This window comes from Podarcis cretensis (assembly GCF_951804945.1).
Source record: "Podarcis cretensis genome assembly, chromosome: 7".
Classification (NCBI taxonomy): Eukaryota; Metazoa; Chordata; class Lepidosauria; order Squamata; family Lacertidae; genus Podarcis; species Podarcis cretensis.
The window spans coordinates 75,053,369-75,070,176 of record NC_137176.1 but is presented as its reverse complement, the minus strand read 5'-3'; the positions used below and the strand labels follow the sequence as shown (position 1 = coordinate 75,070,176).

The 16,808-nt window shown below is 38.6% G+C and overlaps 1 protein-coding gene across 5 annotated transcripts in view; it reads left to right on the top strand.

Moving 5' to 3' along the window:
• Window positions 1–16,808, top strand: part of CSMD3 (CUB and Sushi multiple domains 3) — a 592,920-nt gene that overhangs the window by 475,712 nt on the left and 100,400 nt on the right. For all 5 annotated transcript variants that reach the window (XM_079984060.1, XM_079984063.1, XM_079984062.1 and 2 more), the window contains 6 exons: window positions 3,866–3,979; window positions 4,521–4,616; window positions 5,781–5,984; window positions 10,051–10,175; window positions 12,595–12,691; window positions 15,106–15,210. In XM_079984060.1, the coding sequence (XP_079840186.1) occupies window positions 3,866–3,979; window positions 4,521–4,616; window positions 5,781–5,984; window positions 10,051–10,175; window positions 12,595–12,691; window positions 15,106–15,210 (741 nt within the window). The remainder of the gene's footprint in view (window positions 1–3,865; window positions 3,980–4,520; window positions 4,617–5,780; window positions 5,985–10,050; window positions 10,176–12,594; window positions 12,692–15,105; window positions 15,211–16,808) is intronic.

Here is a 16,808-nt window from a genome sequence, read left to right as displayed (position 1 = left end):
TTATGTATTTATGTGGTACAACCCTTTGCTATATTTCCTACAGAAGTGTGGGTTTATAAATATTTAAATAACGAAATAAATAAGCTCTGAGATAAATTCCACACACACTGGCATTTATGAATTTGAATTGTTCATGGGCATTTTAAATATTTGATTTGTGCTGGTTGTAGGCTGAGCTAAAGATTGAATTCTAAGTTGTTTGCTTAGTTTATAAGGCTCGCCTTAGGGGGAAAAACAACAGATCTCTCCTAGAGTAATGGTGTTTCTGTGGGTGTTCATGAACAAACATATCCATCAGGTCAATTCAATACAAGCCTGTGAAGATTGAGGCCTTGAAGTGAATTTGGTATGCAAAGTGTAACCAATCAACAGGCTATGCAGTAGTGATGATATATATTCCTCATGGCTTCATATATATTGGGAAGGACTAACCTGAGCAACCGGGGGTGATACTAAAGTGTGGAGATAGAAGTCCTTATTTGTGGTGGAGACAAATAATTGATGCTGCAATTGTATAAGATCCAACTTAGTCCTTTCTGATAATTAAAAATCATCTTAAGCTACTTCGTTAAGAAGTCTTAACAAGTATTTTTCACCATCTCTCCTAAAATGAATAAAACTGGGGAGGCTGGAGGATCTATAGTGCGGAGATGGTTTTATATATGGTGTCATCCCCGTCCCCCCCAATTATTTCATGTGTTGGTGTTTGATAGGTTAGAATATGTGATACAGTAATTGCCTCCATACTTAGGAGAGGGCAAGGCAGGGGTCAAAGTAAGTAGCAGGACTCGTTTGAGTATACATGGGAACAGGCAGATCTTGCTATTGTTATTGTTATTGTATTTTAATATTTTGCTGGGGAAACCCAGCCAGATAGGCGGAGTATAAATCATCATCATCATCATCATCATCATCGTCGTCTACCTGTCACAAGAAAAAAAGAGGGGGAGGATTTCTCCTTCCCATGAGGCTAGACTAGGGATTATCTGGGGTACCCAAGTGCTCTAAATGTATTCTGTGGATGTGGCTATATTATCCAGTAGTGTGTGGTCAGTGGACTAGGTTAGTCCCCTAAATGTTCACAGTAAATTATGGTACTAAGTCTGGTGCCTCCTCCCCAAAGCCGGGAAGCTTCCGCCCAACTTAGAGAGGGAGGTGCAATGCTCACCTGTGTGATTGCAGGACACCACAATGTCCCTTGCACAACATCACACACGCCCCATCACCCTCGCAGGCTGGCGCCTCTGGCCCTAACTGTTCCCCTGCAAAAAAATTCACTGTGCACCATTGATATGATCCTATCATCCTATTCTCTATCAGAATCCCCCTTGATGATAATATAGTAACATATTTCCTAGAAAACATTGTCCCCACAACCGAAGGCATCAGCAGATGATATGCTTCTTCTGATTTCTTCATTTGCATTCTACTGTGGACCGGGAAGATTTTCACCATTCATTTCTTCTTTATATCTGATGTATTTTGAAATCTAGAGCAGCCGAACCACATTCTCATGATGCCAGTGAGACCATTTGTGAGAGCCTTATGACAGCTAGAAAAGGTTATCAAATTATAAGGGTAACTCTCTTTAGAAACTGAAGGGAGATTCTCATCAGTTTGATTTCCCCCCACATTCAGCTTTGTAACAGCAACTGATGAAAATATCTGCTGAGTGGCTGAGAGCAATCAAGCAAAGTAGAATATTTATAAGAATGAAATAGAGAAATAATGGAAAGGAAATTGTCTTGGAAACCACGACAATTCCAACAGAGAATCAAACAATGCAATGTAAATATAATGCCGCTCTCGTTATTCAAGATATTGTTGAAAGGGAAGGAGAAAAAAGGAGAAGCATGTGTATGTATGACTATAATTATGTTGGTTCATAGGAGACCAAAGAAGAAGGGCCTTTGTAGTAAAAAAAGGAACAACTATAGACCTACCAAAGCTATCATTCACTATAATTAATCTTACAAGATACCCTTTAAGAAAAAAGGGAATATGTTGTGCTCTAAAGATTCTCGTCTTCACCCTAGACAAAAAAATGTTGTCTTCAATACAGTCCAGTATATAGAGCTGTAGAACCTACATGGAAATTAATATGCTACACTTGAATATTAATATTAACATGTGGGATAGACTTTGCATGGATAATGCAAAAGTATTCTCTTCTTATATGTAGCATTTAATTAAGTGTTCAGGAATGAAATGGCGTGCTATGACAAAGCTATAAAATCATCCTCAGGCTGTTCTCTCTCTCTGTGTGTGTGTTTCTTTGACAAACTCCTGACATGTCTTCAGAGTACAGAAAAGAGTCCTAAGACCAATAACATTCTTGCTATTACTCTTTCTGTAACTATTTTCCCACCACCACCACCACACACACCCACTTCATTTGTAAAATCTGAACTTTTGACTTTTTAAATTAAATCAGTGTCCCTGAATTTCTGGTATCTACTAAATTTTCCAGTCCTGGGAGATGGCATTCCTGCTCAGTGTAGGAACATTCCCAAGAAGTCTATCCAAATGGTGAACTGCTCACACCGGCTTCCAGTTTAGAACTATGTCTTTCAGAGTCCTAAGATCATGAGCTGACACTTCTCTCCCACCTCCAAAAGCTCCATGAAGTTCAAAAGACTTTTGAAATTCAGGCTGTTTGTTGTAGCTTGGAAGCATTAACACTTGTTGCAGGATAGGACCTAACTTCAGGTGAACGTTTATCAACCTTTCATTATAACAGGTGTAGAAAAATCATAGCAACCATTTATTTACTTTGTGAGTAAAGCTGGTCTTTGATGCTTGCTTCCCCTGAGGCAATGATATTCTGGGCATGTAAATAACTAATAACAGATGTTCAGGGCGGGAAGATGTACAAAATGGAGAGAAAAAGAAACCCAGTATCAATAGTCCTTTTTCAGCTTTCATATTGGGGCTTCAATGAACATGTGAGAATTGAGGGGTATGCACAAGCATTCTATCTAGATTTTTGCTGCTCTGTACAGAGTCCAAGGGTGACTGTCACTAGCTGGGAAGCTACAGTTTTGTCTTGAACTCGCAAGTTCAAGTGCAATGGGGCAAGAAGTTTCCTTTTGCTGATGGAAATTTTGGCATCCCTGCATTCTCCCTAAATCTGTTCTGGGGTTTCTCCCAACCAGTCAGAGCTAGCACAGCTAGCAAAGTGGTTCACATAATTTTTCTTTTCTTCTCCTGCCGCCTCCTGTTTGACCCCTTGCATTCTCATCGTGAGACTCTAAGATAAAAGAGGGCTTGGAAATTGATTCAGGGTCCAAATGCGCAGTCTTGATGAAAACATTAATCATGCTGAAGTTAATTAAACTTCCAATAGACTAATCAGCTATAAATTAATGCTTTTGTATCCAACTTGCTAAGGGCATGAGGTGGTAGATGTTTCTATGAAAGACTTCTTCTTCTTTACTTTTTTTTTAATTTCTTGTTTACATTTGGCTCTTGTTGGGCAGAACAGCAAAGGTCAGGCCCTCCAAATGAATCTTTGTCTCCAAAAGAATCTGGTGGCCATGGTTAGAGTTGTGGTTGTAGCGGTACTTTGATGACATCCTCCTTCTCTCTGCATGCACTTCTGTGGTCCTTTCCAATAGACTCATTCCCCACAGATTGGCTGGCCTGCTCCCATAGGATCTGCAGATGTCTATCAATATAAGAAGCTGCCCAACAGAACCAACATGACAGCTGGATCAGAAGAAACAATGGTTCATTACACTTAGGTTATTGTATGAAAATGGTAACTGCTATCAGAGTATCACTTAGCTGTATGCATGGTATTAAAAATGAACAATAACTTTCTTTCAATTTAATTTCCTACTTTTCTTTTTCTCTTTCACTTTAGTGGTTTTTGGCCAGTTTGTATTTTTCCAGACATCACTCCATGACGTGGTTGAGGTATATGATGGCCCAACTCAACAGTCGTCTTTATTATCTTCTCTTTCAGGATCTCATTCAGGTATATCACCATAGAACAACCATGCATTCCTTGTTTGCTGGATAAAGATTTGTGCCAGATATTCTGGTGGATAGATGGTTGATATTGATTTTTTTTCTTAATGTGGGTGGGTTAAAATTCCAAAGTATTTTCTTATACAAATAAATTACAATGAGATCAGTTGAATGGAGGTGTTTCTGTATGATTCAAGCCACATGTAATCATTCCTCAGAAGTGAGAAAAATATTGGATATACATGCTTAAGCCACTGATATCTTTGCTAAAAAGATGAATAGAGGAGTGCCCTGTGTTAGCAAAATATCCCCTCTCCGAAACACCACTTGTAAAATGTAACTAATCAACTGTGATACTTTATGTCTAGGTCAATCAATATGAACCTGACATAATATTAAGTTAGACCAAAAGGACCCTAACACTGAGATTAGGATTTTAAATAACATGTTTGCCAGATGTAATGCAAACAGTATTTTAGGATTATTGGCAAAAAAAAAAAAAAACCACCAACGTGTTGCTGAGATACAATGCTTGTTGTCTTGAATAGGAGAATCCCTTCCCTTGAGCTCAGGGAACCAGATTACCATCCGGTTTACTTCCGTTGGACCCATAACAGCTAAAGGATTTCACTTTGTTTATCAAGGTATGAAACATGAGTGCTTCAAATATGCTTCACTTAAACCTTTGTGCTAGTCTTTCACATTTCCTTTCATTTCTAAGACCTTTCTTTAAAACACACACACATTTTTAAACCCCCAACTCCAGTCAGTTTGAAACTATATCCAACACAACAGAGATTAAGAAGTATAAAATATTGATACAGAAAATACTATCTGGTTGATATATCCAGTGCTTTTTTCTGGGGGTGCACAGTGGTACGCATACCCCTAAACATTTTGTGAATCTTTGTACTTTTGTCCATTTACTGTATTTATTTTTCCCAATTTGAACTATAAAATGGTGATTTTCTTGGGTCAAAATGAGAGTACCCATAAACATTTTTTTAAGGAAAAAAGCACTGGATATATCATATTTCCTTATGTATTTTGAATCCCTGTGGTTATAGCATGTTTAAGAAGACATAACCATTCATGAAACTTAAATCTGTAGAAAATCTGTAGAAAAGCTATTAAGGGTTTGCAAACTTGAAGTGAGACTGGGAAATTCCCCTTTTCCATTTTGCTTATAATCTGATCTATTCATATTCAACCTTGCCTGCCACTCAAATACATATTTCAGTATCATTGTGAATTTAGACAGTGTATTACCCTGAGCTAAATCAATAATTTTGCTATTAATTATTAAGTCATTTCACTTCATTTACTTTATTTACCATGTTATGGCACAGGCACTTAAAATGACTGCACGTCAACATTTGCTACTGTAATTCAGTCTTTTATAAAATTTGAATACTGATCTGACAAACAGATCACATATTCATAAAACCATAGCCAATAGATTTAAATATCTATCCATCACAACAATATGAACTTCATATATTAGTTCAATAATGCATCACAGTTTGTTTGTTCTTTATCCAACTAATGTACAGTACAGTCCCAGCGTCATTTTTCAAAGGGCTCATAGGGACAGCTCTTTTATCTAATCAGAACTGTTGTTTTACTTAACGTTTATAAGTATAGGCCTTGTTTTATAAGATAAAATAGATATATACACTCAATCAGGAACTGCATCAAAGTGATTTTTTAAAAAGCCCTAATTTTAAATGTATTTTAAATGTTTGTGCAGGCTAAACAAATATTTTTGCACTATGAATCAGTACATTCCATTTCTTGTGGGTTTCTAGCGGTTCCAAGAACAAGTGCAACCCAGTGCAGTTCAGTGCCGGAGCCACGATTTGGGAAAAGAATTGGAAATGAGTTTGCGGTTGGTTCATTGGTTCTTTTTGAGTGTAATCCAGGTTACATACTCTATGGATCAATAGCAATTAGATGTGACACAGTGCCCAATGCGTTGGCACAGTGGAATGATTCCCTTCCTACATGTGTTGGTGAGTAGTTAAAAGTTGTATTTTTGTAAAGGTCTAGTTGAAGTCTAATGAAGTATTGTATCAAGTACTGACACATTTGTTCCTGTACTGTTGCCAGCCCCCATGCCTTACTGGCCTTCTGTTATATGCAGAATTATACAAAGTTATCACTAAAGAGAACCAGGAATCCCACCCTTTCTTTTCTGTAGATGTTAATATTTTTTTCCCTTACGTTAGAAAATACCGTTTACACAGAATCACTAAACTCACAGGATTCCGAAAATGTCACATCATTTTCACACATTTCCAGGGAAACGTTGCAATTCCTCTAAATAGTGCATTCAACCCACACACTTGTTTACCCTTTTGCTCTATTATTCCTGTCTATGGCACTTACATTTTCCAAGATTTTGCTGGGTTACATCTAATGGTGTCAATGCACAAGGGAAGTGGGCTTCTCTGCACACAGCAGGACTTCCATTTCATCCCGCGGCTCCCAGCATACTCAAAACTCTGCTTCAGAGACTCCATACCTAAGATATTGACTGCTGAACTCTGCTACTGTGTTCATTCCATCATCATTTCTAAGAATAGGAGAGCAAATTCGTTCTACATTCCTGTACCATTGCTCATAGTTTCTCGGTATCTTGTATTCTGCCTTAAGCTGCTTTGACCTGTTTAAACTCTTCATTTTTTATGAGTATGCAACATTTGAAAGTTTGCTTTTTTTCTTCATGATGACAATTCTTCTTAGTTGATTTATTTATTTTTTTAAAAAATAACCAGATAATCAATAGGGAGGAGGGAGGGTCTTATATAAGGGTTTTTATGATCTCAAAGGCTGGTTTTAGTATTTTTAAAATTTAAACCCATCCCATAAGACCTTAGTATCCGTACCTACCCATGTGTTGATATCATTGGCTGAGGTACTCTTCAGGTGCCTTAATCAAGTTAAGCACAATGGGTGGCTACAAAAGAAAGAGACTTTCCAGCAATAGCATCTCTGTTGTGGAAGTCCATCCCCAAGGAGGCCCATCAGGTCATTTAAATACTTACATGTCTTTTCAGCATCAAACACCATTTCATTTTTCCAGATGTTCTAGGCTACTCTTTACCAACTTGGTCACTCCAAATGTTTGGACCACAACTCCCATCAGCCTCAGCCAACCTGCTTGATGGGTCTGATGGGAGTTGTAGTCCCAAAACATCTGCATCAGCTTTATTATGCAGTGCCCTGATATTATTTTTAGCTCTATGGTGTTAGTTTGGTTTTGGTTTTGCATTTCTTTCCCTTGCTTTAATTCTTTCGGGCTGTGCTATTTAATATCTTCATCTCTGTTTTAAGGACATTTGTCTTGTTTGTGTTTTTTGCAGAATTTTTAAAAATGACTATGCGATTTTAATCTTGGAGCCAATTTTACTTGCATGCTGCCCACAGAACGATTGTTATAGGGTGGCTTATAAATTGAATAAATAAAATAAATTACAAAAGTTAATTTGACCCAAGGAAGGTAGTTGCTCTTCATTAGTGCACATCACTCTTCTAATCTAGGTCATAAATATGCATGAGCTTAAAACTGCTCTGAAGAAAATCAGGTTAATAATTGAAATGCTAGCCATGACCATTTTAAATTGCCGTAGCTCTGTAGCAACTGCCTCAATGTTTCCTTACAGATATCAGCTATCAGTCATTCTGTCTGCTCCTGCTTTTACCAGTAATTATTTAAACTGTTTAAGTGACACTGACCTTTAGTTTATTCATGTAGTCCCTGACAGATTCTATCAGTTATATGCACTACAAAATGTAGCTCCTACATTCATTACTCAGATAAGTTTCCTTCTTCTACATATTCTTCAAGTCCTCATTTTTGTATCTAATGAAATGAGCTCAAGGACTTGATAATGTTGTTCCACCGGAGTGATGCATGGGCTGCTAATGGTACTGATAAAACTTCTCATCAATCATTTCTCCAAGCCATTATAATACCAGCAGAATATCTGTATTTAGATGACAGTCTAATGTGGTTATATTAGAATGTCTAGTTTCTTGACCGCAAGTATCATTCATGTTTAGCATCAAATATCAGTGTGGTGCCCTTATGAGTTCTTTCTGTTTATGTCTGTTATTACTGTCATTATTTATTTTGTGTGTTACACAAATGTGGGCTTTACTGTTTTGACAAAAGTAACATTGGACTCCAGCAAAGTCTGCTTTTTTAAAAAAATGGAGCTGCTTTGCGACAGAAAAAAATAGGCTATATTTTATTTAAGCCCTGAGGGCTCATTACATCTCTAAGAAGCCCTTTTTGACACTAGATCCAGGCCCTACTGCCTTTTAATTTCAGATTGAATTCTCAGACTGAAACCTGCATCATAAATGGGTTCAAAGCTGAACAAGAAAGGCTAAAATTCCCCAGACCTAATCTGTTAAAATAAAATGCCCTAGCTAATCAGAGTGCTATTATGTATTCCATGCTGTAGATCATATTAAGGCTGTGAACCTATACAAGCAAAACTGGGCCTAAGTCACATTGAACTCAGCAGGCTTTACTTCTGAGTAGACATGCTTAGGGCTGTGTTGTAAGTCCGTGTATTAAACTATATTAAGTGAGGGCAGATCCACACTGTGCTTTTAAAGCATATCCAATGAACTTCCCTCCCCAAATAAATACGCAGTTTATTAAAGGATGCTAGGACTTGGAGCTCTCAGATGGGGAAACAATGGTTCCAGGTTTCGTAAGGGAAATTAATATGCTTTCATAGAATTCTAAGGATCATCTAGTCCAACCCACCCCCATGCAGGAATTACAGCTAAAGAATCCCTGAAAGATGGTCATACATTATTAGTAGTAGCAGTAGTAGTAGTATTCAGGCATAGGCAAACTCAGCCTTCCAGATGTTTTTTAGCCTACAACTCCCATGATCCCTAGCTAGCAGGACCCATGGTCAGGGATGATTGGAATTGTAGTCCCAAAACATCTGGAGGGCCGAGTTTGCCTATGCCTGATTATTATTGTTGTTATTATTGATATTGTTGTTGTTGACTTGGAGAAGTACACTAATGATTCACTAGGATTTCTGGGTCATGGGTTTTATTTACAAAGAAAATAATATCAGCAACAACATTATTTGTTCATCCATTCTTATTTCTCACAATTACCAGCTTTTTAGTGGATCAATAAAAGTTGTACTTCTTTTTTCCTTAGTAGTCTGCTGAGACAACCTCAGAACATAAATTTATAATGACGATGTGACATATAGATTATGTAAATAAATAAAATATGGACTGATTGATTCATTTCCTTTCAGATAATGATTAGCTTCTCTCAGCTAGGTGTTGCAAATGGGGAGGCAGCTTGGGGAAGAGACAAGCCCTTCTTCAAGTCTGCTCCCCTTGGTGTTTTTGCTCCTTCATCCTTTAGACCGAACTTTTATAGGGCTGTAGATTACACTCTCCCAAGCCAGAGAGTTGTCTCAGGGATTCAGTACACCTTCTAAGTAGCAGGGTGACTATAATGAACAGCTGATCTTTCAAACATACTTACTTCTCCTTAGCAAGCAGTATCAGATCCTTGGGGATGTCCCCCATTCCAAGAGTGTCCACTGCAACCCTAACCCCATGAATAAGCCCTGTTGCATTGAATAGGACTAATTTCTGAGTAGTTCTGGTTAAGCTTGCATTGCTAACTCTGGAGAGAGCCTTGCCTTGCAATAGACAGTACATTTTACCATTTCTTAATCCTATTCTCATTGAGTCCACATATAGAACCTGAATGACTACAGAATGTATTATTTAGCAGAAGTGGATGATACCTGTTGAGTGCAAATGCCAGATTCAGCCATTTTGTGTATATATCAGATGTGTTAGAACAGTTTAAGAGTCTTACAATATCATCCAAGCCAGGATGGGTGGGTGTAATGCTGTGTTTTCTTTTCCTGAGGCCATCTTGAACTATAGGATCATACTGTAAAACTGTTCAGATCAATCACATTTGTAATTCTGTAAGGTTTTGTTACAACCTATCCCCTGCTGTGATGAATGAAATACAGGGGAACCTCTTCCCACATTTTATGCCTTTGTTTCCAGTGCCCTGTGGAGGAATTTTAACTAAACGCAAAGGAACCATTTTGTCTCCTGGCTATCCTGAGCCTTATGACAACAATCTGAATTGTATTTGGAAGATCACAGTGCCTGAAGGAGCTGGAATTCAAGTAAGAACACATAGAATTTTCTTCTGATATCAGTATAGGCTCTCATCTCTGGAAGAACTGAGGGCATGAAGAGTTCAAACCAAACCAGGCAATTAACAACTGTCACAATAGATATAACCTTTTTCCTGGAGCACTTTACTGTGAGAGACATTCCTGTTGAGAAATATTACTTTTAGTATATCAAGATTAAAATTTTAACAATTTTAACAGTTTTTATAACTATAATATATGAAAGGTAATTTAAGGTGCTGGAACTAATGACATTTTAGCTGCATGATCCAAAACCCTGCCAGGCTCCAACTGTCAGCATGGAGGTGAGGTCAGAGGAGCACTCTTGAACTCTTCCATTCGTTTACTAGCTACAAGTGGTAAAATTACCTCTTCTGCAAATACTGTCAAGGCTGCAGGAGTTCTGACCTCTTTTTCACCTGGTGACCCTACACCCTTGTGCAAATTAATTGAAACATAGCATGTTTTCTATCTTACTCATAATCCTGTACTCAAAACAAACATGAAAAGTCAGTTGATCATTATGCTGTCGGAATCCTGCAGCCAATAGAAGGAATGATGCGCTCGCCACAATATATTGAAGTTCTATGAAAGATAATTATTCCAGAGCTGGAAAAGAGGTATCCTGATGGTACTGGGATATTGCAGCAGGACCTAGCCCCCTGTCACATTGAAAATGGTGAAGAAATTCATGACAGAGTAGCAAATACAGGTACTTGATTGGCAGGGGGGAATTCCCCGGAGGCAAATCCCATTGAGAATTTGTGGGCTATATGTGAAAGTTGCCTCCGTGCTATAGACTGGAGAAGCTCATTCAGGCACTGATTCAAGTGTGGTACAGGGATCCGAAAATCAACAGTGACTGTTTGCAACTAGTAGACTCCATGCCAAACCATGTTCAAATTCTGCTTAAAAATAGTGGAGGTCATATCCATTACTAATGTACGTATATGTGAGTTTTGTACATGTATATGTGAGTTTTGTACAATAAACTACATTGTTTGTTTCAATGAATTTGCACAAGGGTGTAAGAAGTTCCCAGTTTTGATCTCTTCTTTCTCTGAAAAGAAAGAAAAAAGTGTCAGGTATCAAGACTGTGAAGTACCCTGGCCAGAGAGCTGCTGCCATTATAGTACCAGATCATATGAGCCAATAGTATGATTTATTATAAGGCAGTTTCATATTTAGAACTGGGGGTGACCATCCTCAGCTCCTTTATGCAGTATATTTCACACAGCAGAATCTCTATGTAATTAAGTTATATGAAGACCTGACAAACCCCCCCACCCACTCTATTTTCAGAAAGCTAACATTTTTTTTCCAGTTTGTTAACAGTGAGAAATACCCAATTAACTGGAAACACTATTTTTTTTCCCTTATCCCAGAACTCAGGATATAGGAATAAGCATAGTTTAGAGAACTTCGTTGGCCTTTATGGTGTCTGTTAGTTGTATGAATGGAGGAGGAATCTTTTCAAAATGGATTTCTACACATAATTTGGTAGTGTAGGCCCAGTTTGCCCATGCTGAACCACCTCAAGAGTTGAATGACCACATATGTCCTGGTTGCTTGTGCATTGTTGCATTTTTTTTTTCCTTTTTAAAAGCCTGGCTAATTGTATGCAAAAATTATACAGAAAAAGCTTATAGAGTCCAGGGGTGTGTGTAACCATTATTTGAAGTTGTTTCTATTATTTTATGTTTATTACCTACTGAGACTTGGCCCAATTTCATTACTCCGGGTAGAAGCAGACATTCAGCAAGGAAAAGAGGATTCCAAATCATGTTTGCCATTGATGTGCAAATTGGTAACAGGAGAGCATTTGGAGACCAAAATGAGGATGGTTTAACCTTCCTCATTGCCTTTTCCCCCCACTCTTCTTTTCCTGGTGGTTCCAGACATGTCATCTAGTCTAGTGGTGAAAGTGTCCATGGACAATGGTTGATTTGGAAAAATATCTGAACAAGGGATGACTGAAGTGCCCCTTCTTCCCACTACTTCACCCATACACGTGTCCCAACTTTATTTATTGGCAGTGAACATGTAGTTGGAAATCTCATTGTTACCATACATCTAGCTCTCCTTTCATGCAGGGCAAAACTTTTTGGGTGTCCACCATTATTAGGTAAGCATTGCTAACTTCTGTCAGCAAGCACAAATACCAGTACTTTGTAGAACAGGTGGATGTTACAATGTCAGAAGAAATAGAGATAACTGAGGACAGTATTAGATGTTATACGAGGTACTCACCTTACATGCCTAGTTGAACCCAGTTTTCATTGCAAACCTTCACTACTTGCAAAAAGTATAGCTGCTGAAAATATACTTTTTATGATAGTTGTGAATCTGGGGACATTGTAGAATTTGGAATTCTCTCATAATTTTGCCATTAACTTTTTCTTCTTCATAGGTACAGGTTATAAGTTTTGCAACTGAGCATAACTGGGACTCTTTGGATTTTTATGATGGTGCTGATAACAATGCTCCGAGGCTTGGAAGCTATTCAGGTGAATGGAAAGAATGACTACATTTCTGGTACTCCCTTTTATGATAAACAATCAACCTGTGCCACTTCCGAAGATGCCAGCTATAAAGATATGGAATTGGGTTCATGTAATACATAATACATCTTCTGGAACGAGTTAGAGAGTCAAAGCTGCATGCCAGATTTCTGGGGTTTCATTACCCAGTGCTACAATATATTGATGTCTGCATTAAAACATATTGTATTGCCATTTGCTGCTACACATCACATATATTGTGAGTGCAGGGTGGTGTGAATTATATTTCCAATATTTGTCGTCTAGAGCAGATCCTGTTTACCAATACTAGACTTCAAAAAACAATTGGCTCTTAATGGATTTTGTACTATGCAACCTGGATGGAAGTTGAATACAAATAACACAATATCCAGGATCCACTGAAATGTCTAAATCTAAGATTCTTCTGCATACAAAACCATTCATGTGCCTGTGAACCACAGTCACCAATGCATCCTCTTCTTCCTTGCCCCATTACTAGCTATATCATTATTCTCATTCCTTTCCTCTTCCAAACTAGCCCAAGAACCCTAGGAACCTATTTCTTTGGCTTGTTCAGTTGATCAAGCTGCTGTTTCATCATCTATTTTCCCTTCAGGGCTTCCTTAGTCCTCTTGTGTAGATGGAAGGCATAAGATCATATCTCTTGCTTGATCTGAATTGCCGCCTCTTTGAATGTGATGCCTGGTTGAACAGCTTGGATTACTGAAGTGTTCCAGTCATGGTTCGGCCACTCCTTTGATATACTATAAGTAATAAATAGCGTACTGTTCAAACTCTCAACAGTATTTACTGTCCTCTGGAACATGTAGCCTTTCTGAATTTTCAATACTCTAGCCTTTTTCTACTTTACTAATACCCAGTCTTATTTGTTTTTCTCCTGCTAACTTAGTCCTATCATCAGTGGTCAGCTAGTGTGGGCACTGGTGGAGAGTCCCAGGAGCTAAAAAGGCCCCTCTAAGAATTTAATTTTAGAAACTTTTAAATTTGGTACCAGACTTTTAACCTAGAGGTTCCTACATAACTTCCCTGTCGCTTTTTACCTGGTCTGTGCAGCTTTTGGTCAGCTGCTAGGCTTATGATGCAAACAGAACAAATGAGGTTATCGTCCATCACCAAGAGTTTTATTTGAAGGATACATGCACAAAATTTCACACAAGCATATAAAGAAGAGAAAACACGTCTTACATTCTCAGGGTAGTAGTGATTAAAGGTGGCAATGATGATTGGTCGGCCCAGGATCCCATACTCTCCAGCTCATAACTCAGAGGCAGAGGAACAGTCAAAGAGAATTCACAGCTGTGTCCTGACATGTCTCTATTCCTTCTTATACCGTTGTTTGTCTCCTCACTCCTTTCTCTTTCATTCATGATGGCCTTTGACCATGTGTACACCCAAATGTCCTCCACATCTGCTGTCTGTGACTCATATCCCTAGATGTTAACTTCCCATTTTTCATATATGTGTGTTTCCCTAGAATGTGGGCATGTGCAGAGTACCTCTGACCTTTGTTCTGCTTGTTCCCTTTTTTCCATTCTTGCTCAAGCCTAACCACAACTTATATTTCCTGCTCTAGTACAGGCAGATATTAAAGTGAGTGTGAAGTAGAAATAGGACTTGAAGCTGAGTCCCAGTGCCATGCAAGAGACATAATTTATGGCTCTAAATTTCTCCTTCCCCCACTCACTTTCTTACCTGACTGTGCCAACACACATGGCTCTCTGTGCTTGGGATCTCATATGCTCATATTAGCTATGGTGGGTGAGTGCCACTTTTGAATGGAAGCCAAGTTCAGCTTCAAACAGTAGTGGTTATCCAGTATCTTAATGTACCTAAAATGCAAAGCCCTGGCCTGTAGGGCTGTCAATTTGATAGGGTCTGGTGGAGAGGGTGCTGAGTGGTGCTGTTGTTGTTGCTGCTGCTGTAACTGGAGCAGTGGAAGGCAAAGGAAAAATGCTGGTCAGTCGCATTGTTGGGCATGGCATATGTACCAGTGGTCCACTGGCAGCCTTTTGCAAAGGAGCTGCTGAAATTGGATGCTTGCCCCCAACCATTGCCAAACACTCTTGCCGCTATATATATTTTTTGTAATTATAGCAAAATTTCAGAAGATACAATAGAGTTAAACCAATCATGTTGAGATAACTCAGTCGGCGGAGCGTGAGACTCTTAATATCAGGGTTGTGGGTTTGAGATTGCACAATTCTATAATTCTGTGATTTTACTGTTACCTTATAGTGGTAAGATGGAGTCATTCTACAAACTGGAGAATGTTTGATTTTTGTGTGTGCGTGAAAGATTTCATACATTTAAAGACAAAATCCAAGGAGCGTAATTACTCACTGTACTAACATGATTTTTTCTATTTTCATTTCCCCCAGGAACTACAATACCTCCACTTCTCAACAGCACATCCAACAACTTGTACCTAAACTTTCAGTCAGATATTAGTGTGTCGGCTGCTGGATTCCATTTGGAGTATACAGGTAATGTACATATGATATATGTTACGCTTGTGTAAGCCAGGATAGTTTTGGACACACAAAGGATTGCCTTCAAAGCATTCAGGCCTTGATCTAGTTGGCAGAGTTAGCATAACAGGATTGGGTGTCAATTTGCCTTTTAAAAATTATTATTGTCATTATTTCTGGCTTACCCTGTGCTCCTCTTGCTGCCACACATAATGTTATTCAGTCTTTAAAGTGGAATGGCCTCTTGCAAATAGAATTCTGTCAACAATTTAAAGATTATTCCCCTATAAAATATTGTAGATCTGTGGTTACTTTGGAATTGTCCTATAACAGATTGCAACTACTGAACTGTATTAGTGATCAAAATGGGAGAACCAAAAGGGCATCCCCTCACCCACCACAGTTTCCGTTTCTTTCTTTTCCAAATGTCAGTCTTCATTTTGTCTCTACTGAACATGCTGAACAAAGGTGGCTCTAGAGGGTGCACTTGGTGTAGCTTCTGGGGCACCAGAGCAGTTCCACCACCAATGGAAGGTGAAGAGGTGCCAGATTTTGGCATCACCCAGGACACCACTGAAATTTGAACACCAAGGTTCACCACTGCGCTGGAACTTCATTGGGATGTTTCTGTGGGATTGCTGTCTTAGGTTTTAACAGAGTATTTCTTCTACTGCAAACCTCAGGGTTACCTCAAGCATGCTGACACTTCCCTATTGTTTCTCAGAAGTACCATTTTGACCTCAGTCCTGTTAGGACTTACCACCTTTCTCAGCTTTTAGAAGGATGGTTGTGGGAAAATATAGATGGAAGAAAGTGTTAGATGACATGTTTCAGGTTCTTTGGACGTCGATGTAAAAGTTTTTGTATCTTTTAAAAAATAAGTAAATAAATTCAGGAAGACTAGAGCCACAAACTGAAGTGTTGTTATCAGTATATCTGACTGATTTTTGTTTACTGCCTGTTCAGTCCTCAACCATTTTGCAATGTGACCAGAAAGTGTTGAATTTTGGATGTTCAATAGCAGTAGTTATGATAGAGATGTGTATTTGTATTTGTTTCATCTGCTGTCATGTAATCCTCTTCTTCCTCCTTGCATTTTACTGCCTTGCTGTCGTGTTTCCAAAGATATCGGAGTAATTGGTTGTTTTAAAGCTAGGAGGAGAGGAAAAGAGTGCTGAGATTTCAGGGAGTTGTCACCATTATGTATTGATCTCAGTAACTGTTCCAGTCACTGCACCTGGAATATATCTTGTAGGTGCCTAGAGTACTCATTTGCATACCTATGATTGACAGCTGAACAATTGATAGTAAATAGAATGGAAACAATTTCACTCCTCTGCACATTTCACAGACTGATTCCATCTATGTCACAACTGTGGACAAAGCCCAAACTGTTGTTTTAGAACACAATATGGTGGAAGACCACAGCTCAGCACTAGAGCAGTTGCGTTGCATATTCAATCCATAGCATCTCCAGTTAAACAAAGATCAGATGACCGGTAATGTGAATGAAGGATCTCTGCCTAACGCCTTGATCACTGTAGAGCTAGATAGATCTAGTGTAAGGCTACCTCCTTAGGAAAGACATGGGCAGTCAGCTGATGCATGAGATC